Source organism: Cnephaeus nilssonii (assembly GCF_951640355.1).
Source record: "Cnephaeus nilssonii genome assembly, chromosome: 13".
NCBI classification, from domain to species: Eukaryota; Metazoa; Chordata; class Mammalia; order Chiroptera; family Vespertilionidae; genus Cnephaeus; species Cnephaeus nilssonii.
Window position 1 is genome coordinate 702321 of NC_137084.1, and position 24139 is coordinate 726459.

The 24139-nt window shown below is 63.8% G+C and overlaps 1 protein-coding gene across 4 annotated transcripts in view; it reads left to right on the top strand.

Annotated features, from left to right (window-relative positions):
• The window catches only part of KCNQ1 (potassium voltage-gated channel subfamily Q member 1), a 224877-nt gene that overhangs the window by 68686 nt on the left and 132052 nt on the right, over positions 1-24139 (top strand). For all 4 annotated transcript variants that reach the window (XM_079788850.1, XM_079788852.1, XM_079788851.1 and 1 more), the window contains exon 11: positions 20174-20294. In XM_079788850.1, the coding sequence (XP_079644976.1) occupies positions 20174-20294 (121 nt within the window). The remainder of the gene's footprint in view (positions 1-20173; positions 20295-24139) is intronic.

Below are 24139 nucleotides of genomic sequence, written 5' to 3' on the forward strand. Positions count from 1 at the left end.
TCTGTGCCGTCACCGGGGAGCTGGGGCTCACGCCCTCCCTCCAGGCCCGGGCGCTGCTTGCGGCCCCGCCAGGCCTGGCTCTGCAGTCCGTCTCCTGCCGCGGGCGGCCGCTGACGTGTCGGCTCGAGGGCTTTAAATCCTTGTTTGTGTGTGTTTAGGCCTGGCTTCCTCGGTGTCACCACCGGGTCAGCCCGGCTCGTGGTCAGACTGGTGGCTCAGAGGTTTTGTTTGACGCTGGAGGCAGGGCCCCGACTGTGTACCGAGAGGCTGTGCGTGAGGTCAGAGGTCGAGTCCCAGCAGCTCACGGGTCTCTCCGCGCCTGTCCTCCCTGCTGCGCAGGGCCTCACAGCGGCCAGGAGAGACGGGCCGCGGGGGTCCCCTCTGGCCTCGCCCCGGAGTGTGCAGCCTCCAGGCCTCAGGCACCCCTCGAAGTCCCTCCAGTAGCCGTGACGTGAGCTCCCCGGTCATTGCCGCAGCGATCCCTGTTGTGCGTGGGGTTTGCACAGACCCCCCGCGCCCCCGTCTGTGGGTGCAGGTGCTGAGCTGAGGGTCCGCGAGGCCGCTGTGCCCGGAGCGAGGGAGGAGGCGGGGCGCGGGCCACGAGACAGCGCCACGGGCCCTGCTGTTCGCAGCGAGGTGTCCACGGTGGCGCCAGGAGGTTTTTCCCGGATGCACTTTCCAACGTGTCTGCGCCTTCGGCTGCTTCTGGCGTCTGACACGGTCGCTTCTGACCACGTTGTTCGTGTCGTGGCTGCTTTCTCGGGAGCCTGCCCGGTCCCCGGCCGCCAGGGCAGAGGTGTGTCCGCCGTCCTGCCGACTCAGTCGTGGTTCTGTGTCTCTAGACCACGGGCCCACTTCCCCACTTCCGTCCCGACCGCAGAGAGGGTCCGAGGGCCGTGCCCGAGCAGAGCCCGCCCGGCCCGGTCCTCGCCGCCCTCGTGGGTAACGAACTTGCGTGTGTCCTGCTTGCTTATCTGTGAGATTCCGTGTGTCCTCGACGTGATTGCTTTCTCATCGCCCTCCCTCGTCACAGCAGACGTAGTGTTTGTTCTAGACGTGCCCAGCGTGTCCCCCAGGCCCACGCAGTGTCCGCTCACCGAGTTCAGTCCCTTCCCTCCAGTGGCTGCTCTTCCCTGGGTGTGTGTGTGTGTGTGTGTGTTCCCTGTTGTGAGCGTGAGTGTGCGTGTGCACGTGTGCGCTGGGCTTCCCAGCCCGTGTCCTCTGCGCGCGTGGACACCATCCCGTGGCCGGTGACGGGCCTCTCTCTAACATTTCGTCCTCGCGTGTCAGGCTGGGCTGCGTAACCTGGGGGACTTTATTTTTTTTTTAACCTTGGGTATTTTTTTATTTTATTTTTTGCACATTTTTTGGAGGCAGATCCCTAAGGTGAATTCCTGGAACGGGACCTGCTGGGTTGAAAGACAAACACAGCCTTGGTTCTGTTCAATCCTGCACATTCCGCTCCGCAGGGATGGGGCCCCGGCGTTCCCGGGGCAGCGGGACCGCACGCAGGCGGCCGCAGGAATGTCAGCGAGACCTGGGCTTTTTGTTGATCTGATAGTGAAAAAATGGTATCTGGACTTTGCTCTCGCCGGCACGGACGGTTTCCGAGAGAAACTGCAAACCCCGCCAGACGTGGAAGCGCCACGGCGGTGAATCACCCTCCGAGCTGCTGCTCCATGGAGCCTGCGTGTCCGGCACCGTGGCTCCTCGCTCCCGCAGGGCATGGAGGTGCGCGGAGGTTGCAGCCACGAGCCTGCTGCTGGCGATGCTGCCTCCCGGGCGCCAGAGCCTTCTCGCTGTGTGGGGTGCGCGGGGCGGTTTGCATGTGGCTGCCGTCGAGGGGCGGCTCGCTCCTGGCCTGTGGTCACACGTGGGGGGCCTTCCTCTGGGCGCCATCCAGAGGCCCCTCCCGCCTCCCGGCGCCTGTGCCTGTCCCCGGGAGTAGCCGCCGCCGCACGCGCACGGGGGTTTCGGGGGCTATGGATGAGGTCTTGGGGGCAATCACGTTCATTCTTAAACCCGTGAACCCGGGAGAGCTGGCAGAGGGTTGTGTCCGCAGTCAGGACCCATGGTGGCCTGCTCTCCACGCTCCCCCGTCAGGTTGGCGTACCGGTTCGCACGTGCTCAGAACAGGGCTCACCGGCCCGCCGCGCTCGGTGCTGGGAAGCCACGCCCGGGAGCGCACATTGCCTGGCCGTGGAGGCCGGGCCGACCCTCCCCGCGGAGCCCACGGGCCGTGGCGCTGTCTGTGAGGGCGGCTCCTGTATCCAGTTTCCTATTTATTTTTTGTTTACTTATATTTTGGGGAAACGAGTGTGTTCAGGCTCTCAGTTTCTAACGAGGTCAGCTTCCTGCAAGGAAGGCACCCATGTCGCCGTGTTCTCCCGTTTTCCCCGGAGGCGCGGGCGGCCGTCGGTCGGGAAGTCGGCGCTCCCTCCCAGCCAGGGGCCCCGCCCGGCGTCTTTCCGCGTGTTGGTGCTTCCTCTCCGCTCCCGAAAGAGGACTTTGGTCTGTTTCCCCGATGACCAGGGTCCTGATGTTATCAAACGGGTCTCCTCTCCCGGTTTCTGCCTCTTGGTTTTCTGCTCTTATCGCCGCCGTTCCTTCCTCGTGCGCTCTCCACGCCGTGCCTCTCCGAGCTCTCCCACGCGGTCCTCACGGGCGCCCCCGGGGGGGTGGGCTCCGCAGGCCGCTCGGCCCCGTGCCGCTCGCAGACCTTCTTGGCGGCTGCTTCGCCCGCTGGGTCTGCCGTGCGGCCCTCGTCTGGCGTCTGCGTCCTAGCCGAGTGCTGCTGTGGTGTTTGCTGCAATTGTTCACAACGGTTACCCCTTCATCACAAAACGTGGCTTTGGGCATTTGTTATAAAGTCTCCTTATTTGCCTCATTCAATGCTTTAGCACTAAATTCCTTCCCTGCCATTGGCATCACGACCTCTGCGTCCCGGCCCGCTGCCGCGCTGGCCAGGCGTCCCCGTCACCGCTGGGGAGTCTGGCTTGCTTTTTGCTGTGTAGAGTTGGAGTTAACTCGCTGCCCCGTGTGAATATCTGTGTGGGAGGCACGCTTGTGCGCCCGTGTGTTAATGAGTGACGTTTGGTTTTCATTTCGTTACATGGTCACGCGTGGCAGGCACTGCCCGGGCTCATCACACACCTCCAGTTGCGCGAGGCCGTGCGCCGGCTGCCTCCTCGGGCCGTGTTCTCGTGTGTCAGGGTGCTACGGGCACGTGCCAGCGGCCCCCTTTGGCTGCCCGAGCGTGTTGTCCTTCATTCATTTCATTTACTTCACGTTGGATGCTGGGCCGCCACGTGTAACTCTGCGTGTTCCTGGGATGCGTGTACGTCCGGCTTCCCCTGCGCCGTGGAGAGCGCGTGCTTCCTCCCGCCCCCTTCCTCTCTCGGGTCTGTCTTCTTCCTGCTTTGCCAGCACCTATGACGTCCGGATATTCCTCCTCAGCCACGACTCCATCCCAGGCTTCCTCTGGCTCTGGGTGAAACGCGAAGACTGTCCCCCGCAGTTCTGCCCGAGCTCCCCGTCTTCTGACTTCTAGTAAGTTCTTCCGCAAGGCCTGCTGGGCGCAGTCCCCTGTACCTGGGTAAGCGGTCTCTCTGTCCCTCCACACTGAGTGGAGGTCAGCTTGACCGGGTCAAACCCGTCGGTTTCTGGGTCCTGAAGTCTCTTGAAGACTCTGTCCCACCGTCACCTGCTGGCTGTGGTCTCTGTCCGGCCGTGGCCAGTGTGAAGCTCGCGTCTCGTCAGTTGGTCTCTGTCCGGCCGTGGCCAGCGTGAAGCTCGCGCCTCGTCAGTTGCCCCCGCTTCCCCCGGGAGGCCCAGGTGTCTCCGTGGGAAAGTCTGATGGTTTGACCACGAAGTGCCCGCGCTGGCGTTCCCGATCCGTGTCCTCGTGCTGCGGGGCCTCTGTGTGTGAGCGAGCCTTCGCTGTGTGTACGGAATGTGTTTCTCGAGGTGGTCTGACACATTCCTGTTCGTTTTCTTTCCTCCACGGCCTCGGGGCACGCGTGTGACCTCCTTGGCCGTCTCCCACGTCAGCTGCGGCCACGCGGACCCGTGATCTCGGTCTCTCTCTCTCTCTCTCTCTCTCTGTGATCTCGGCTGTTCTCGGGCCTTTCTTCTCTCCATCGCCTGTTGCCATTTCGCATTCTTATTTCTTGGCCCGTTTCTGTCTCCCGTGTCTTCACCACAGACTCAAGGTCCTCCGTCAGGCCCTCCCTCGTTCCCGTTCCCGCAGCTTCTTTCCTCTGTGGCTCGGGGCCGGGGCCGGGGCCGGGGGGCCGGAGTGGCAGGTCTTGTCTGTCTTGAGGTCCCACAGGATTCTCACTTCCGCTCTCTCCCTCCTCGCCTTTCCTGCGGCCCCCTCTCTCCACGCCTGCGCCTCCCCCGGGGTGACACTGGGGCCGCCCCTCCGGTCCGGTCCGTCCCTTCGCGCCCTTCCTTGTCACAGGTGCGGGAGCCGCCTGTCGCTGACGGTGGTCGCTATTCTGACACTTCCTGCTGGGCCTTTTTCTGCGACACTTTTAGGGCTTCTGTGCCCCATTTTTTAAAGTGAGCTCCGTGTGACAAGATGAATTGTTTTCAAGCCACAACTCAGTGGTGCTTGGTGCAGCCACGGGGCTCCCGTATCCCGCGATATATCGCAGCGGCGAAGTCCTAAAGAGCGAGCCGGCTTTCCTCTGTGGAGCGGGTGGTGTGGGCTCTCGTGCTAGGCCGCTGGTTGCTCTGTCATTTGTCTCTGCGGCGTGAGCGTGTGCCGCCTCCCTCCCTTCGCCTGGACGGCCAGGTGTCGCAGCACCGTTTGTTGAAAAGGCTGTGCCCTCGCTGTGCATCGCCCGGGCCCCCTTGTTGGAAACCCACCCGCCGTGCGTGAGGGTTGCTCCCAGGTTCTCTCCTCGGTCCCATTGGCTTCCGTCTGTGTGTCTGTCCTGACGCCAGGGCCGCATGGGTCAGATGCTCAGCTCTGTGGAAGTTTCCAAACTGGGAAGTGTGAGTTCCAGCTTGGTGCTTTCCAATCATTTCAGCGATTCAGAGCCCACCCCCACCCCTCCACCCCCGCTCCAGCAAGTCCATAAGCATCTGGGGGTCAGTGTCTCCACTTCTGCGAACACGGCCATTGGGGCTCAGGTCACCTGGGGCTCTTCCCCCGCCCGGGCGCGGACGGACGGACGGCGGCTTTGTCCGTCTCGCTCTCTACCTCCCGACAGCCGTGTTTAGCAGAGGAGCCTCTCACCTCCGCGGCTAACTGCATTCCTGGGTCCTTTCTTCTTCCTGGGATTGTTCCCGGAGGCCCATTGTCCCCTTCCCGGTTGTTGGCCGTGCGGAGAAACACAAATGGCTTTTGTGCGGCAGACATGTGCCCTGCGGCGTTGCCGAGCCTGTTCATTAGCTCCAGTGGCTCCTTTGTGGCTCCCCCGGGCCTTTCTGTGCACAGGAGCACTTCACCTGCGCATAAAGGACCCTTCCTGCTCCTCTGCGGGCAGCGCTCCGGCTCCTTCGCCTAATTGCCCCGGCGGAAGCTCCCGGGGCTGTCGAGAGGCCGCGGTGCCAATGGGCGTCCTCGTCTGGTTCCGCTCGGGGAGCAGCTTTGCGTTCCCACCGGGGAGGACGAGGCGAGCGGCGGGCTTCTCCGATGCTGTTGTCACACGGCGCTCCCTTCTCTTCCGAATTGTGTGTGTTTGTGCTGAAAGGTGGTCAGGTGCTTTCTCCGTCTATAGAGAAGGTCCTATTCATGGCGAACGGCCCCTTCCACGTCCGAAATAAATCCCACTTGCTCCCGACGCAGGGGCCTTTCACGACACCCGGAGAGCGGGCACGCCGGTGTGTCCTGGAGGGCGGTGGCGTCGGCGGGGGCTGCCGGGTCTGGCTGTCTTCTGGTGGTGGGTGGCCTTGCCTGGCGTTGCTGTCAGGAACAGTGACTTCATGGACGGCGTTGCAAAGGGTCTCCACTGCTCTGCCTTGCCCCGGACTCGGACTAACTCTTCCTTAATGGTTGGTGTCATTCGCCAGATGTGGGACTTCTGTTCGCTCAGACCTTCTTGAAAACGGATGGGAACTTCCTACTGGGTCTCAGTGCAGAACCTCTATTTTTGACGGCGGTTTTTGTAGTTCACGTGTCACCAAGAATGTGTCTGTTTCACCCAGGTTGGGTGACTTATTGTCGTACAGTTGTTCATAGTATTCTTTCATGGCGTTATTTTATTTCCATGAGTCCACTGTAATGTCCCCACTCTAATTTATGAAATTCCTTATTTGCATCTTCTCTCGTTTTTGCTTAGTCGTCCTAGCTCCGTGGTCGGCGAACTGCGGCTCACGAGCCACATGCGGCTCTTTGGCCCCTTGCGTGTGGCTCTTCCACAAAATACCACGGCCTGGGCGAGTCTATTTTAAAGAAGTGGCATTAGAAGTTTAAGTTTTAAAAATTTGGCTCTCTAAAGAAGTTTCAATCATTGTACTGTTGATATTTGGCTCTGTTGACTAAGGAGTTTGCCGACCACTGTCCTAGCTAAAAGTTTGCCGATTTTGTTGATCTTTTACAATAACCGACTTCTGGTCCAGTTGACTCTGTTCTATCCTACTCCTCTCTCCACTCTCCTGTGGGGATCTGGAGCGTGTGAGCACCGCTTTCCCTGTGCCCGGTAAGTCTGGGTATGTGGTTTTCATTTTCCTTTATTCCAAATCACTTTTAAGTTTCTCTTGTGATGTCTTCTTTGCCCCACTCGTTTTTAAAGCATGTGTTAATTCCCACATATTTGTAACTCTAGTTTTCCTTCTATTATTGATTCCCAGCCTCATTCCATTTTGGTTGGAGAAGATGCTTTGTATGATTTTAGTTTCTAAAAATGTCCTGCTTTCTGGCCGAATGGGAGCTGCCCTGGAAAATATTCCACATGCACTCGCGAAGGGTGTGTGTGCTGCCGTTGGGTGGAGGGTCCCAGGCGTTTGTTAGTTCTGGTTGGTGTACAGCAGTTCAGTCTTCTGCTTCCTGCTTGATCTCGTCTGGCTGTTCCATCCGTTGTTGAGTGTGGGGTGTTGACGTGTCCAACTGTTTGACTATTTCTCCCTCCGATTCTGTCAATATTTGCTTCATGTTTTGGGGGGCTTTGTTGTTCCATGTAAACTTGTATGAATAAAATGGATCCTTTTCTCAATTGCCCTTTCTCTCCTGTCACCATTTTTTTTACTTAACCTAGTTCTCCTGATGTTCGTGTAGCCCCCCAGCGCCCCGGTGAGGACCGTTTGCATCGGCAACCACTCCCCGGCCTTCCCTCCGAGTCTGTGTCTTTGGGTCTGAAACGAGCAGGTGGTAGACAGTGTGGGTCCGATACTTTTTTAATCCATTCGGCCAACTTCTGTGTTTTCGTTGGAAAATTTAACCCATTTACGTTTAAAGTAATTATCGGTAAGGACTTTGAACATTTTGCCCTGTTTTGTGTGTCTTGTGCTTTTTTGGTGGTGGGGCTCCTCATTTCTTCCTTTGCTGCCTTCTCTCACGTGGAAATGATTTTTTTAATAGTGCGCAATAGTGATTCTCTTCTCAATTCTGTGTGTGTGTGTGTGTGTGTGTGTGTGTGTGTATTCTAGGTGGTTGCCAGGAGGATTGCATTTGACATCCTAAATTTATTCAAAATCTAGTTTTAACTCTTACCTGCTTAGCTTCAATAGCATACTGGCTCCTATAGGGCTCCAGCCCCTCGTGTGATTATCCACGTTGCATTTTTATGCATTGGACTGCCAGCAACACAGGTGGATAAGTACTGTTTCGTGCATCTGTCTTCTAAGTCGTACAGGGAACAAAGAGGGTTATGGACTGAAACTGCGGTCATGCTGGCTTCCTGCTGAGCTGGGCAGTGACCTGTGGCTGGAATTCTGTTTTGTGTGCCTTTGAGTGACCTTCGGCTGGCCTTTCCCTCCAGCCTGAAGGACTTCCCTGTGTGCAGGGCTAGTCCACTGGTCATGAACTCCCTCGGCGATTGTCACCTGGGGATGTCGTAATTTTTCCTTCATTCTTGGAAGATAATCCTGTGAGACATAGCATTCTTTAGTTTCTCCTCCGTTAGCACTTTCCAAATCCAGTCACACTCCTTTCGGCCTACGTGCTTCCCGACACGAAACCTGGAGCGTCCCGTGTGCGATGAGTCACGCTCACTCCTGTCATGGCTCTATCTTTCAACAAGATGATTGCAATCTGTCTCCTGGAGGTCACGGAGGCCCTCGGAGGGGCAGCGTCATGTTTTCCATCCAGCCTGGGGGATTGTCAGCAGTTATTCCCTCCAATGTTCTTCCTGCCCCTCTCTCTCGCCTTGCCTTCTGGGGTTCCCACTATGGGTATGTTGGTATATTTGAAGGTGTGACATTTGAGGGGCTGTTCATTTTTCCCTCATTTTTTTTTCTTTCTGCCCCTCAGATCAGATCGTGTAAATTGACCTAGCTTCAGGTCCACCAATTCTTCTCTCCATTCACATATGCTAATAAAACCCCAGTGAGTTCTCCATGTCCATCATTATACTTTTCCGTTCCAAAATTTGCATAATTCTTTTATAATTTCTACCTCTCTGTTGGTAGTCTCCATTTGTCCTCCTGGTTTCCTTCGGTTCTTTGTTTTCTTTGAGCCTATTTTTAAAAGCTGACTTAAAGTCTTTGTCCAGTAAGTGCAAGGTCCGTACTTTCTCTGGGACTGTTTCTGTCCATTTCTTCTGTGAATGGGTCACACTTTCTAAATTCTTTATTGAGATGATATTAAATGTAATACCTCTAGACATCAGATTCTCTCCTGTCCCCAGTAGGTTTTTCTTGTTGCGGGCTGTAGCCGTTTGTTTAGTGACTTCTATTTCCGTGAAATCCGTGTTCTCTGTCACGTGTGGCCCCTGAAGTCAGTTTCTCTAGGTTGAATTCAGCTGGTCCTCTGACAGAGATTTCCTGGGGTGCCAGGAAAGGGGGGAGGGAGAAGAATTTCCCATCTTTGCCGATTAGCCTGTGCTGGGGCAACCCCTTCAGATCTGGCCAGTCTGTTTGCAAACCTGTCTTAGCCTTCGCTTCCTGTTGGAGGTGGGCGTGGAGGTCGGCCAGAGGTGACGCGTGGGGTCTTCTCAGCACGTTTCTGAGCTCGCACCCTGCCCTGGGCCTGCTCCTGGCTCTCCATCCTTCAGGACACATCGGTGCCTCTGGACCCCCCGATTCCCCAAGGAAACGCTCTCCCCGCGTCCCCTCCCGCACGTGCAGTGCTGGGGCCTCCGCTGCCAGCCCCCAGGTGGCTGGGACCTGCCTCCCTGGTGTTTTTCGGGGACGCTTTCCGCCCTGGGTGAGTCTGTTGGAGGAAACCATGGCGACTACCTTGTGTCAGGCCTCTAGGCCACCGCCAGACCATCCAGGACAGACACACACCTTTGAAATGGCTCTGCTGGCTCCTGAGCCCGGGGTCGGGGCTCCACACGGGGCATGCGGCCGCTGGCCCGCGGCCGCGCTGAGCAGGGCAGGGAGTGTTGGAGGGCCGGCAGAAAGGCCACAGGCTTCCCTTGTTGTGTGGCTGCCTCCTGGCCTGGTGGCTGTAACCTCCAGCTGCTTCCTAGTCCTGCTGGACTTCACGTTTCCTGCAGGGACAGCCCTCCAAGGCACACCGGCACTTTCCTCGCGTGTTTGGACTCAGCGCCGTGGGCCTCATCTCCTGACGCTGCGGGCAGGTGGCCCGGGCGCAGGCACCTGGCTCCCCCCCTCCCAGCGATGTGCAGGCCCCGCATGTGTCTGTGCTGGGGGAGGTGTGGGTGCTGAACAGCTTTATTTGCCCTTCGTGTTCGCTTTATGCTTTGAGGGGGTCGGCAGGGCGATGGAAACCTGGGGGCAGGGGCGAGCCTGCCATTGTCTCCTAAACCCGGGACGGGGCCCTGTGATCCGCCCGCGGGTGTCGTCAGCTTCCTGGGCATCACTGCTTCCTGCCTTCCCTCCAGCCACCTCCCTGGCCTCCTCCCCTGCCACGCTTTCTGCCCGCTGCCGCCTCCCCTCTGCCCGGCCTCAGTTTCCGCCCTCGCCTCCTCCCCTCCACTCTTCCCCCCGCTGCCCAGCAGCTCTGAAGGCAGGGGAGCTGCTGCGCGCCCGTGCCCCCGGGCTTCCTGTCGCTGTCTCGGGTCAGTTCTCCGGATGCAGAGCCGGCGCAGGGCCGTGTGCAGGTTGCTGGCTGAGGAAGAGCCCGTGGCGGCCGCTGGGAAGGCTCGGGGCCTCGGCCGAGGGGTCAGGCACGTCTGTCCCCACTGAGCGCTGCGCCTGGGGCCTCACTGTGTCACCGCCTCCCTGTGAGGCCAGAGGCCGCGCCCAGGGCATCTGGCAGGTCTGCGGCGAGGTACCCTCAGCACGGCACGTAGGGAGCGCCGAGGGCGCAGGGTGGGGCCGCCGAGTGGCCTGTGCCCTAGAGAACAGGGACAGCCTGTTCTTCACCTGTGTCCCTGAGCCCGTCCTGCCGCGTCCCCACAGCCAGGGACCGGCACCCCCGCGCCCCTCTTCCTGTGCCCGCATCGCCCTCACCCCTGGTCACCGGGAACTCCTCTTCCCACCAGCTGGACCCCGGGCCCAGGAAGGGGCCGACTGTGTGGGGACAGGGCCACGCGGGCCAGACGCCACCGTGTCTCCTCACGACATGGCGCCCGTGCACGAGGAGGGGGTCAGAACCTCAGAGCCGAGCTCCCCTCGGAGCCCCTGGCCTCTCCCTGCCCCGCGGAACCGCGGCCAGGGGAGCGGGCTGAGCTGATTGTTCCTGACATCAGTTGTTAACATAATTTTGACACTAAGCCTCCCCCTGCTCGGGGGTGGCTCTGACTGTGTCCAGGCTCTGGCTCGGGGGGTCTTGGGGGGCCTTGGGGCCCGGATCTGGCCGGGCTGGGAGGCGGCCTGGGAAGGGCCCGGTGTTTCTCAAGCCCGCGCCCTCGGGGCCCGGGAGGGGGGCCGAGCAGATGTCTGGATCTGGTAGCCAGGCCTGGAGCCGGATGCTGGGAACCGGGCCTGCAACTCATTTCCCCACTAAACACTCCGAGAACATCTGCACCGTCTCCAAGGCTTCTCCCGCACTAATTGCCCTGATTGCTGCGCGCAGCGCCCTGGCAGGCTCCCCGCGCTGGGACGAAGGTGAAAAGATCGCTCTTAATTAGATTAAAGACATTTCTTTCTCCCTCTGTAATTTCGCCTTGAAAATCAAGGCCACTCTTTTGTTTTCTCGGTCCAGAGGCCCAGCAACGCCCTCCCACCTCTCCAGGGGCTTCTTGGGAATGTCCTGTGAGCTCAGCTCTTGGAGGAGCCGCTTAACCCAGATTCCATTGTGTGTGAACGCTTCCTGGGGCCGCGCGGCTGCGGGGCGGCCAGGCCGGTCGGGGGGCCCGGGCGCCGACTTCCTGGCGCAGACCCCCAGGTCACCGCCGCGTGTGGGAGGCTGCGTGGCTCCTTCCCCACTTCCTCCCTGGGTCGGGCTGGGTGTCCTCCCCAGCACCCCGCTGCCCGGCCCCACCCTGGGGCCCACAGACCCACTCCCCTCCCTCCCTCCCACGTGTGCGTGTGTGCGTGTGTGTGTCCCGTTGTGAGGGGCAGTGCTGGGGCAGGGTCCTCGGTGCCCGATCGTGGTGTGGAGACCCCCGTGTCCTCCGTGGGTCTGGCCAGGACGCCCCAGGTCGCCGGTGACGGCTGCCTCGCTGCCACGCTCATGTCGAACGTGTTCTCTGCATGGCTGGATGGGACGTGACACGCAGCGTGTCCCACGGTCTGCTCCAAACATCACCTCACAGGGTGGGAGAGGGCCCCGCGGAGGGAGGGAGGGCCCGTCCACAAGCCCGCCAGCAGCTTCAGGGGCCCCGCTCCCCAGCTCCTCTCCCGCCAGCGCCCCTCCTCCCCGCGCCCCTCAGAGCCCAGCCAGGAAATGTACGGGTTCAGCTGTGTGTAACCCCGACCCCAGCCCAGCCTGGACTCGGGCCTCACCCGTTTGTCACACATTCCTGAGGCCTCTCTGGGTAACACACGATGGAACCCGCGCAGCGAGCCAAGCACAAAGGGACGCTTTCTGGCTCGCACATCTGGACCCAGCTGTTCCAGGCGCAGCTGGACCCCGGGCCGGGGCCATCTCGTTTGCTTGCTCTCCTCCTCCTGTACTCCCCCCACACCCGCCCTGTTCCCCCTCCTGCCCCCCATGTTCCCTCTCCTGCCCCCCATGTTCCCTCTCCTGCCCCTCATGTTCCCTCTCCTGCCCCCCATGTTCCCTCTCCTGCCCCTCATGTTCCCTCTCCTGCCCCCCATGTTCCTTCTCCTGCGCCCCTCCACCTCCCTCTCCCCACTTTTCAAGAGGGGCAAGAGGCCACCAGCTCAGCCGAGCCCCCGAAAGGGGCCATCTTTCTCCCCAACATTCCTGCCGGGTCCGGGGCTGGTCCCAGCCTCGCCCCTGTGCCTGGAAGGCCAGGCTGGGCCCAGGCGCCCTGTGGGGACGGCGTGGGCGCCGGTCCGGCGGGAGCAGGGGGGTGCAGCCCCTCGGGGAGGGCGCTGTTCCCACAGCCGGGCCTGGCGGCGGGACAGGCACAAACAGCAGGTGTCCCCCGGGCAAGGTATTCTGTGAGCGGCACCGCGTGCCAGCTGTGGATTCGCTTTCACTCCCGCGCCCACTCCTGGCAGCTGGCGTGGGAATGGCTTTCGGTTTTCTGCCCGTGTCCCTTCCTTCCCGCCTCCGAGCGGAGGCACAGGTGGTGGCGGGGCCGCTGGCTCGGGGTCTGAGCCGGGCCTGGGCAGCTGGCAGGGGCCTGGGGCTCAGCGATGTCACACAGGCCCGGCTGCAGCTGTCCGGATGCCTGGGAGGGGGCTCATTCCCGGGCAGGATCTGTGGGGCTTTGGCGGATCCGCCGGGCGGGGGGGGGGGGGGGGGGTGTCAAGGGCGCGAGGGAAGGGGCTTTACTTGGAAGGACAGGGCAGCTTCTGCTGATCCCCGGGGGCAGGGGGCGCCCGTGCCAGCCTGGAGGGGCGGGAGGCGGGGCGAGGCCGCGCTGGGCAGCAGCAGACCTGGAGGCCGGGTACACCTAAGCCCGTGTCTGGAGGGGGGGCCGCTCGGAGCCTGGGAAGCCGAGCGAGGACTTGGGTTACACGGGGAGCTTAGGCAGGTCTTAGTCGGTCACCAGGGAGAGCCGGGGCCAGGGAAGGTTCCAGAAAGACTCCGAGAACTCAGGGCAGCAGGGCGGGGCTGGGGGCTGCCTCCACGCCCAGCCTCTCCGAGGAGTCGCCTCGGGGGATGTCACCTTGAAGGCGGGGGAGGGGGGAGGATCAAGCAAAGGCCTTGTACGCATCTATGCGTGCGTCACCCATGGACACAGACACGGCGGGGCGGGCCGAGGGGTCGCCTGGGGAAAAGAAGGGACTTGGGTGGTGCTTTCAACAACGAAGGTTTTGAAAAAATAAACATGAAACCAGGAGGCCAAGCTGCCAGCCCTGGGGCTCTGGTGCCAGTGAATCTGGGCGACAAGGGAAGCAGGGGGGCCGGGGATCCCTTCCGGCACGTCCAGGGACCAGGGGTGTCCTGGTGGTGGGGTAGAGCGGCCTTGCTGTGACGGAGGGCCGCAGGGGCCGGGGCCGGGGCTGGGGCTGGGGCTGGGGCCGGGGCTGTGTGGGGTGTTGGAGGAAGTGGGGCCACGTGGCCGGTGAGGCCTTGGTGCAGCCACAGGACAGGGTGTGCAGGGCAATGGGAGGTGGGGGCGAGGCAGGAGGGGAGACCGCACCCCCCCCCCAGTGCTTTCTGGCTTGGGAAGTACCGGGCACCCTGGCCGGTGTGGCTCAGTGGAGAGAGCGTTGGCCTGTGGACAGAAGGGTCCCGGGTTCGATTCTGGTCCAGGGCACGTGCCTCTGTTGCAGGCTCCCTGGCCCTCATCGGGGCGCGCGCAGGAGGCAACCAGTTGACACGTCTCTCTCACATCGACGTTTCTCTCCGTCCCTTCCACTCTCTCTAACAATCCATGGGAAAATATCCTCCCATGAGGATTATTTAAAAAGAAAAGGAAGGCTCGGATTGGGCAAGATGTGGCGTGGACGCGCTCGGAGGGAAAGAGCGGCCGGCACACAGGGACATTGTGAACTGTTTCCTTCCAGTCTTTTCTCCGTTTTTCTCGGTGCCCGCGTAAAAAAAAAAAAAAAAAACACAAAAAAAAACCAGAACTCCACGGGCTGCCGGGCAGGGCCCTGGCCGGGAGGCGGCCGCAGTGCTGGGCTCCGGCTCTCGGGAGAGTGGGTGCGACTTGGCAGCCAGGTCGCCAGCTGTGGCCGTCGCCACGCCAGAGGCTGCGCTCGCCATCCCGACCTCCCATTTTCCTAGAAAACACAATTGTTTTGTTCTGCCCTGAGCACGGAGGCCCCGGTTCCGGCCTCGACGAGGTCCAGGCAGCCAGGAAGTGAGGGCATCCGAAACGGGGCCGTCTTAGGAAGGTGACCTCCGTCGCCAGGATGCAGGCTCGCCTCTGCTGAGGCCCGGCCCCCTGCGCGGCTCCGTGCCCCCTGAGGCCGGGGTGTCGGGAGGAGCAGCCCTGAGCCCCCCCAGCCCCCCCCAGCCCCCGCCGGCTCAGCAGGCCTGCAGCCTCCGCAGGGCTGTCCCCAAACCTCCGGAGGTCCACCCCCGAGCTGAGCTCCCTGCGGAGGGGAATCCGGGGCCCTCGGGACCCCCCTCCCACCCGAGCCCTCCTGGCACCGTTCTGAGGGTCCTGGCCGGGCTGTAGCCACAGGCCGGACACGGGCAGGGTCTCCATCTGTGGGGGGGGGGGGGAGAGGCCCCAGGGACTGCCCGCCAGGGGTGGCGGAGGCCGCAGACCCGACTCGGACCTAGGAGCCGCTCAGAGCAGCCTGTTGCTGGGGAGCCGCCCGCTGCACCCCTCCGCCCTCTCCCGGGGCCCCGTGTGCCGTTCCCAGGATTAAACCACACGGCGCACATTCTTCTGTGGCAGGTGCAGCCGCGCCCGCGCGCCCGGCTGACGTGCGCCAGGTGGGGCCTCGCGGGGTCAGGGGCTCGCCCTGCCCGCGGGCTGGGGGATGGCACTTGTCATCCGGAGCCTCGGAGAAGGCCCCGCTGTCCAGCCGCCCCCGTCCCTCCTGCGCGGTGATGCAGCCGTGAAAGTATGTGCCTGTCCTGTCCCTCTTCTTCTTCTTCTTCTTTTGAAGAACATTCGAACCCTGGACGCATTCTAGCTCCGTCGCTTGACAGCCGTGACACAGCCCAGGGCGCTTGGACGGCCGCCGAGCCTGCACACCGGGCGGGGGCGCGCGCAGGTCCCCGGCTCTTCCCTGCGCGGAGCTCGGGGTGACTCAGCCGTGTCTGCGCGGCTTCCTGCTGGGAGGCGGCCCCTCGCCCCACGGCGGCAGCCCCCCGATTTCTTTACATCCCTGACTGCTGGTCGGGGACACCTGTCCACAGGCTCCTGGGCCCGGGCCCCTCCCGAGCGCTGTCTGCCTGTCCCCCCACTTCTCACTGAGCGGGTCACGCTGTTCTCGCTGCTCGGACGAGGCCCGGGGACACCGGCCTTGGGGGCCGCCTTCCTCGTCAGGGGTCCTCGATGCCGCCCGTCACGTGCCCCAAACGGGCCGGCCTGTCCCTTCCAGCTCCTGCTTCGTGCACCCAGATCCTGCCAGGGCCCGGGTCTCGCGCCAGTCACCGGCTGTCACTCCGTTCGCCTCCAGTCGCCTGGCACCACGCCTGTGTGTGTGTGAACGGCGTGAGGGAAGAGGCCACTCTCTCACGTGTCCCCACGTGGACAGCCGCTGTCCCTGACCCCCTCGGCCACCGCGGGTGGGCGTCCCTTAGGGTGGGGCTCTTTCCCGCCCCGGCCCGGCCCCATGGCCTGTCTCTCGGGCGGACGGGCCTCCTGTCCGCTTGCCCTGCCCGGTCAGGGTCCAAGCCGGCTGCCCCGGCCCAGCACACACCGGGGAGCCTCAGGGACGTGTGGGGAGAACCTCCTCACAGGGGAGTCTTGGAGTCGGAACCAAGCAGGCTGCTCTGTGTGTCCGCCTGGCACGCCGCTGAGCAAGGTCTGACCGCCTCTCCCGAGTCCTTGCAGCTCCTCCAGGACACACGCACGACCTTGTTGGTCTTTTTGCAGGAGGCAGAGATCGCCCGAGCCCCATCGTCTTTCTCCTGCTTCCCTGCCGTTAGCGTCTCCTACAGCCGCGTGGTGACAGGAACGAGAAATCCCTACGCAGCAGCACCGGCCACCTGTCCAGACGTCCCCGCTTAACCAGTGTCCCTGCTCTATCCCGAGACCCCAGGTGTAGTTCGCAGGCCTTCGTGAGCCCCCATACGGCCTGCTCTTCCGTGACCTTGAGGCCTGCTCTTCCGTGACCTTGGCCCTGGGAGGCGCACCCCTCAGGTGTCGGACATCTGGGTGGGTCTCACTCCCTCAGGCTCAGGCAGGTGATAGGGGTTTGGAGAAAGTGCACGGACAGACGGCAGGTGCTCGTCTCCCTGGGTCATGTCATGGTCCGTGGCCTCAACACGCTGGACCCGGGCGTGAGCCTCGACTCACCTGGGCGAGGGGGTCCAGCCAGGCTCCCTCCCACCCAACCCCCCGTGGGGGCCCCGTGTCTCCCTTCGCACAGCGTAGTCGTGAGAAGCCAGCCGGGTGCGGCCCCCCCTCGGGGAGCACGGGGGGGGGGGGGGGAGTCGGCCCTGAGGGCGGATCAAAGAATCGGGGACGTCTGTTCCCACGGCCACGGCGGGGCACACATATTTGAGGGGAGATGCTTTGAAGTTGCGCCTCCAAGTCGCACCTACTGACTTCCGCGTTCGTCCGTGGAGGCGGCCCGCAGCAGGTCCCACCGCATTCTCGTGCTGCCTCCGTCTTCCTCGTTCTTCTCCGCCACTCGGGACCCCGTGAGGAAGGCGCGTCCCTCTCCTGCTAGGCTCTCCTCCCTCACCCAGGGCGTCGGGGCTCGGGAGTGTGTGGGGAGCTGAACACCCAAGGCTGCTCGCCCCTTTGCTGCTCAGGTTAGGTCGTCGTTTTAACGGCCACGGGGCTGCTAGCTCTTTGGGGTTCCGGGGTCTCTGTGACAGGCCCTCACCCTCCTCATCCAGGGCTGAGCATATTCCAGACGCACTGGGGGGCCCTGGGTCTCCCCCGCTCCGGCCCAGCCCCGGCCCCCGTCGCTGTAGCGAGGGGGCCAGAAACCAGCCCCCGGGCCCAGGGTGGGCGTGCTGCCTCGGGGTGCCGCTGCTCCCAGAATCTCAGCGGACGGGGCCGGGAGACCCGTGTCCGCACGTAGCCTGCCCGTGTCCACGTCAGCTAAGTGGGTGCCCAGCTGGCGCTTCCGCCCGCAGGGTCCGTCCACACGCACCGCCGCTGATTTACTTCTTCCTCTGACCGTGGGAAGCCTGGCCGCGTGGCCCATCACTCGTTTACGTGCTTGCTGACCGTGTGAACGGCAGCACCCTCCGAGAAGCACATTTCGCAAGCCCATCCTGTGTTTACGAGCGGCTTTCCTCGTCCTTCACCGCGGCGTCCGGCCCCGGGGCCGTTTCCCGAGGCTCGTGGGCCGGCGCGCCTACCCTTCCCTTCCGAGCGACTTCGCTGAGTTTGCAGACAGTAAACTGGCGTGGAAACGCACAGGTGGGGGGCGGGGGCTGACCATGTCACGGACCCACCACCGCAGCAGCCCCCAGAAGGCCCCTGGGCCTAAGACTTCCCGCGTGCGGCCCTACGGGAGCGAGTGCTCCCCTCCCCCCACAAACACGGGCCGACTGCGATCTGCTTCATGTTCCTGCCGTTCAGGTCACGTACACGGAACCAGACAGTATGTAGCTTTTTGCCTCTGGCTTCGTTCGCTGCTCCGAACACGCATGTGAGGCTCTCCCGTGTTGCTGGTGAGCCGCTAGCTGGTTCCCTCCGATGGCCGCGTGGTCTGCTCGTGCACGGACGCGCCACGGTTCCCCGTTCACCCACAGGAGGACAGCTCAGACGGTTCCAGGTTTGGGCGACTGCGCGAGGCGGCCGTACCCGTTCACGGGCGTGAACTTCCCTGCCTCAGGCGAGTGTCAGGGGGGACGGCTGGTCCCCCGGCGAGTGACTGTCTAACTTGTAAGGAGCGGCCCAGCCCTGTCCCTCCGAGGCCGCCGCGCCCCGCCCGCCAACGCCACGCGAGCTCCTCGCCACTCCACACCCTCGGCACACGGCACGCCGGTTCCGTCCTCTCTCTTCGCTAGGTCGAGTCAGAGGTGGGCTCTTTCTTCTCCCCAGATAAATACCCAACGCCAGTTCCAATGGGGCGTGGTGGGCTCGCGGCGGGTGTGACCGGCCTTTTCCTCGAACTGCAGAGGCCGGCTGAGCAAAGGCAGTGAGCCACGCTGTCCGTGGGGGCGTCTGCTTCTCGTCGGCAAACTGCGCCCGCTCCTCTGGTCCCGAGACAAGTCGCTGGCCGGGCGGGGACGCGTCCAGGTTTCCCCGTCCGTGGCCTGGCTGCTTCCCTGGGCGGTGTCTTCCGCGGGGCAAACGCTTCTCATTTTGATCAAGCCCAGTTCCTCCGTTTCCCCCTCACTGATCGAGCTTCTGGTGTCGGAGTTCAACGTTCAGGGCCAAGTCCGAGGCCCAGGGACGTTCCCGTTTCCTCGGGCGTTTCACTTCCGGGTTCCAGGAAGGGGTCGATACCAGCTCTTACACTTCCATTGTCTGATGGCTGACCTCCCACAATGTTAGGTGTGAATGCTAAATACATGAAATTTACACACACACACACACACACACACACGTACACACGTACACTTAAATCACAAACAGATTTAGGGAACAGTTGCATTACTTGGGGTTGGGAAAACCTCCCTTTTCCAAAAAAGAGGAAGAGAGGAATACTGTTTTAAAAACAAACACCGTGCCCTGGCCGGGTGGCTCAGCAAGTTGGAGCGTCATCCGGTATACCAGAAGGCTGCAGGTCCAGTTCCCAGTCAGGCCCACGCCTGGGTTGAGGGTTCAAGCCCTGGTCCGGAGTATAGGGGAGGCGACCGATCCATGTTCCTCTCTCACCTAGATGTTCCTCTCCCTGACTCTCTGAAACAACAATCGGTAATAAAAGGCAATCACGTCACGGGGATCAACGCTTGTCTGCAGCCTCCACCAGCAGAGGAGGAGGAGGCAGGAATCCGGCTGGTGGCTGACCCTGATGGCCTTGGGGGGGGGGGGGGGGGGTGCGGGCCTGGTGAATCTTTACCTTTTACAAGGAGTCATTAACTCTTTTACAGGGAAAACTTTAAATAAACTTAGCGCCCGGCCGGCACGTCTCAGAGGCTGAGCATTGACCTATGAACCAGGAGGTCACAGTTCGATTCCCGGTCAGGGCCCACGCCCAGGTTGCGTGCTCGATCCCCAGTAGGAGGCGTGCAGGAGGCAGCTGATCCATGATTCTCACCATTGATGTTTCTGTTTCTCTCTCTCTCTCTCTCTCTCTCTCTCCTTCTCTCCCCCCCCCCTTCCCTTCCTCTCTGAAGTCAATAAAAAAATATATTTTTAAAAACTTCAAATAAATTTAAAACAATTAAGTCCAGACTGAAACTCAGGGGACGGATGGGTGTTCTCCGTCGGGCCTGGGCCCTGTCAGCCTGTGGAGGGCAAAGCTGGGAACCCAGCCCGCATGTGCAGCCCCTCGTGGGGCAGGGGGGTCTGCACCTCGGGGTGCAGGTGGTGACGTGGCCTCTTGGCCTGAGCGGATGCCCCTCCTCCTGGCTTTCCGTCCTCGCCAACGGGGCTCTGAGCCCCCCCCCCACCCGGCTATTCCGTGGTGTCAGCAGCCTGCCATCTGCATGACAGTGTGGGGGTGGGTCGTGCCTCTGACTAGACTGCGCTGGTCGGATTCTCGACCCCGAGGATCAGGTGCGGAGCTGGGGGCGTTCAGGGCCCCGTCCTCAGAGGCATCGCGGCCCCTGCCGCTCCGCAGCCCCTGGAGCCCAGGCCCGTGGGCACCTCGACCCCAGGTGCTCGGTGCCGGGCTCCCTGCGGGGTCTCCACCCCGCCCCCAGGGACATCTGGTCCGTCCGTCCGTCCGTCCGTCCGTGGGGAGGCCCAGGTGTCAGGGTGTCCGTGCCAGCGTGGCAGGCTGGGTGGGCATCCGAGCCCGGCTCCGGCTCCGGCGAGCCCCGGGCCCTTGGCCGCCGAGCCGTCCCTGGAGCCTGACGCGCCCGCTCTCCCCGCAGTGAAGAAGAGCCCCACGCTGCTGGAGGTGAGCGCGCCCCACTTCGCCAGGACCAACAGCTTCGCCGAGGACCTGGACCTGGAGGGGGAGACCCTGCTGGTCCCCATCACCCACGTGTCGCAGTGAGTGCCCGCTCGCCGGTCGCAGGGTGCGGGGCGGTCTGCCATGTGCCGGGCCGGGCCAGGCCCACGGGCCACCGGGGCGGCGCCGAGGCGGGCCAGGCGGGAGGGGCGCGGGCACGGGCGGCCTCGGCGGAGCCTGGCCCTGGTCTGACTAGGGAAACCCGCCCTCGTTTTCCACTTGTTTTCGTGTTCGGGCGTCTGAGACGGCTGTGCCCCGGCCCCGCCTCCCTCCCCAGAGACACAGCCCCGTGGAGCCCCGGCCGGCGCCCTGGCAGGCGCGGGGTGGCTGCCAGGTGCCGCTGTCCGGGGGCTCCTTCAGGTGCGGGGACGGCTCCCTTCCCATGCCTTCCCGCTGGCCTGCCCCGAGGCGCGACGTGGCTCAGTGCCCTCCGTCAGGGCACCCGGCGGGGACAGCCTGGGACGGGGTCAGTGGGACAAGTGAGGCCCGTCCTGGCCACCACCCACCAGGGATGTCCCGGGAGAAGTCTTGTGTCGGGATGTGTGAGCGCTCGCTGGCCCTCCCTGCCTCCCTCTCTCTGGGACAGTCCTCCAGGCCCCGTTCTCTCTGGGACAGTCCTCCAGGCCCCGTTCTCTCTGGGACAGTCCTCCAGGCCCCGTTCTCTCTGGCACAGTCCTCCAGGCCCCGTTCTCTCTGGCACAGTCCTCCAGGCCCCGTTCTCTCTGGCACAGTCCTCCAGGCCCCTGGTTCTCGGGGCTCCGAGGGCCCGGGCTGTCCTGAGCTGTGGGCGCTGCTGTAAAGTGAGGCCCTGAGCCAGCTGCCCGTGCGACTGGCCGGGCACAGCCTTTGCCTGGCAGGCATTGTGGGATGTTGGGACCGTACCTGCAGGGCCTCTGGGTGCTCGTATAAGGGGGGACTGGCAGGGTCGGGTGGCGAGGAGGAGGAGGCTGTGGCTGCCCTGGGGTGGTACTAGGATCAGATGGACCCGCCAGCCATCCCTGGAGGCCCCTGTGTGACGGGGGGCTGACGGGAGACCCTGTGTTTGCCGGCTGGGTGGGGGGCCGGTCCCTGGGAAACAGGGCGACTTCTCCACGCACCCCTGCGGCTGTCGGCCTGGGAGGGGGCTCCGACCTCTGGTGCGGCCTGGAGACCACCTGCCGGCGGGCCTGGTTACTGGGTGGAAGCCGAGGTGTGGGCGGCAGCTGAGCCAGACAGCCTGGCAGGGCCAGGTCGGTGCCCACGGGCAGAGCACCCGCTTCACCCTGGCTCAGAGGCCTGCACGTTGGGCACCAGAGCCCGAAGCACCGCACCGTGGCCTGTCCACTCGGTGGGGGGGAGACGGGGGGGGGGGGGGTGAGCACCATGGCCTGTGTGCTCGGTGGAGGGGGGGGTCTGTCCAGCGCTGGCTGGGCCTAAGCTGGCAGGACCCCGTCCTCACCCCGTGACTGGGAAGCTTTGGGCAGCACCGACCTGCTCAGAAGCAGAGGCTGGAGTGGCCACGGGGCATGGGGCTCGGGTGAGGGGTCTGGGGCGCGGGGAGCGGGGACCACGGTCTGTGTGCGGGGCCACCTCAGGCACTGTGGTCTGGTCAAGGCTGCGATGGGAGGGGTCCGTGTGCATAGCAGACGGGGTGCCACCCCTCAGGGGAGCTGTGGTGGGGAGCGTAGGGTGCAGGCGTGTGCGAGGGGCTGGGGCCTCTGAACCTATGTGCCCTGGGGCCACGGGCCTGGCAGACACCCACCCCCATGGCTGCAGGCGGCGTGGGCAGGGTGTTTACTCGGGTCTGCCACCACCGCAGGGCGGGGCGGGGGGCGGGGGGGAGCCGGTCCTCGGTGCCCGCGCCGGGGCCGCATTCCTGCGCCTCCGGCACAGCCTGCCTGGTGACCGAGCCCCATGACCCGCCCCAGCTGCTGGGGACAGCCGCGCTCCCGGCCCCCCACCCCGGAGAGAGCCACATGCCCGTGTGTGAGACGGGGATGCACGCGGGGTCTCACAGGGGCCGAGGGCGGGAGGGTCCTGAGGAGCAGCGTTTTCTGACGTTGGATGGACTGCACGCTGGTCCAGCTCCAGAATCCAAAGTAAAAGCATAAATAAAGACACATTTTGTTTCCATCTCCAGCTCTCCCCGCCCCGAGGGCCCCAGGGAGGTGAGGTCACCGCAGCCTCGATGACGGAAGGTCCCGGAGCGGGGAGAAGCGAGGGGCGGGGGCCCCGAGGTCAACGACAGCCTGGTGCAAACTGGGGAGTCGCTGGGAGCAGAGCCGGGGGCTGAGGAGACAGTGGGGTCAGCCACCCCGGCACTGTGCAGCCGGCACCCCCTTCCGGCGGTCTCCCAGGTCCCCCGGGGCCAGAGGGAGCGGCTGGCTGCCCGGGCCCATGCCCGCGCCCGCGCCCGCGCCCACTCCAAGCCTGGCTGAGGGGCTGCCAGGGGCAAGTATGAGGTAGAGGCAGGACATGACGGGCACAGTGTGGGGATGGGGAGCCCCTTCCTGCACCCCAGCAAGAGCCACGGAGGTTTCGGGGCTTCTGCCCGCCGAGGGCACAGGCACAGCCCGGGCTGTGGGAGCGCCCGGGCCCTGGGCCCGGCACATGGCGCCCTTCGGAGTCCTCCTCCTCCCAGCACCCGCTCGCCCTCAGCAGAGGCCTAGGAGCCGGGCGGGGGGGCAGCGTGTCCCCCTCCCGCGCGAGGCCCTCGGCCCACCCCAGAGCTGTTAGCACGGGGCCGGACCTTTTGGGGTGTTTCCCTGCCCGACCCTTGGCTTCTGGGGAGCAGGGCATGGGTGGCTCCTCAGCCTCTGCCTCCCCAGCACCCTCAAAGCCCCAGGCCGGGGAGCTCCAACCTCCCCCAGAGCAGACAGCCCCCCGCCGCCCGCCAAGGGTCCGGCCAGCACATCCCATGGAGGAGAGGGCGAGGGCTCCCGGAGCCTCGGTGCCGACCCAGAGCCGGGCCAGCTGGGCAGAGAGGCCTGGGCAGGAGGACGGCTCAGCTCAGGGCCGCTGCCGGGGGCGAGGGCACCTTTCCCAGCAGCCCTGGGGACGGCAGCCGTTCCATGCAGCCCCCTCCCCCGCCCAGGCATCCGGAACCGGCCTGGAACCCACGCCAGCCCCGTCCGTGGCACGGGGCTCCCGCGACAGAGGGTGCCGGAGGCCGGGCCGTCACGAGCACAGCGACACGGGGCTCCCCGAAGGGTCCCTCCAGGAGAGCTGTCCCGGTCCCCTCCGTGGGGGGCACTCGCTCATGTTTGCCAGCCCCCCCACCCCAGCCCCAGCCTGCCCTGCAGGGGAGCGTGCACGGCGGCCCCGTGCACCTCGGGCCCACAGGTGACCGCGCCCCCGCGAGCATGTGGCTGCGGGCCCACTGCGCCATGACAGCCCGTAGATCCTTGAGCAAAACCAGCCTCGTGTGTGTTAATTAGAATTTCCATGTCTTCAACTTTCTCCCGGACCCTGCAGAATCTCACGCCAAAACGTTCCCGTTTCTGCTTTCCAGCGAGGCCGCTGTGGCCTGGCTTTCGTCCACATCACTGCTCACGTCTCCTGAATTCTGCATCTGTCAGCGAGGCCGGGGCCAGCCCGGCCCTGCCTTTCGGAAACGGGGCAAATGTCACCGGCTCGGCCCCGCGCTGGCTCCGTGGGGCCCGGGTAGCTCTTGGTGGGACCACTCGCTGGGACACTTTGGTGACTCGGGCCCCACGCCCCTCTGCCGGCTCCTTGCTCTGTTCCCGCCCCGCAGACCTGGGGGGGTGGGGAGGGCTGGGGAGACCGCGCTGGGACCAGTGTCCAGCGGACGGGGTTGGGGGCTCGCAGGAACAGAGGAGACCAGTGTCCCCTCTTCTTCAGGGCGCGACCACCTCTGCCTGCACGCGGTGGCCGGGAGGGCTGCGGG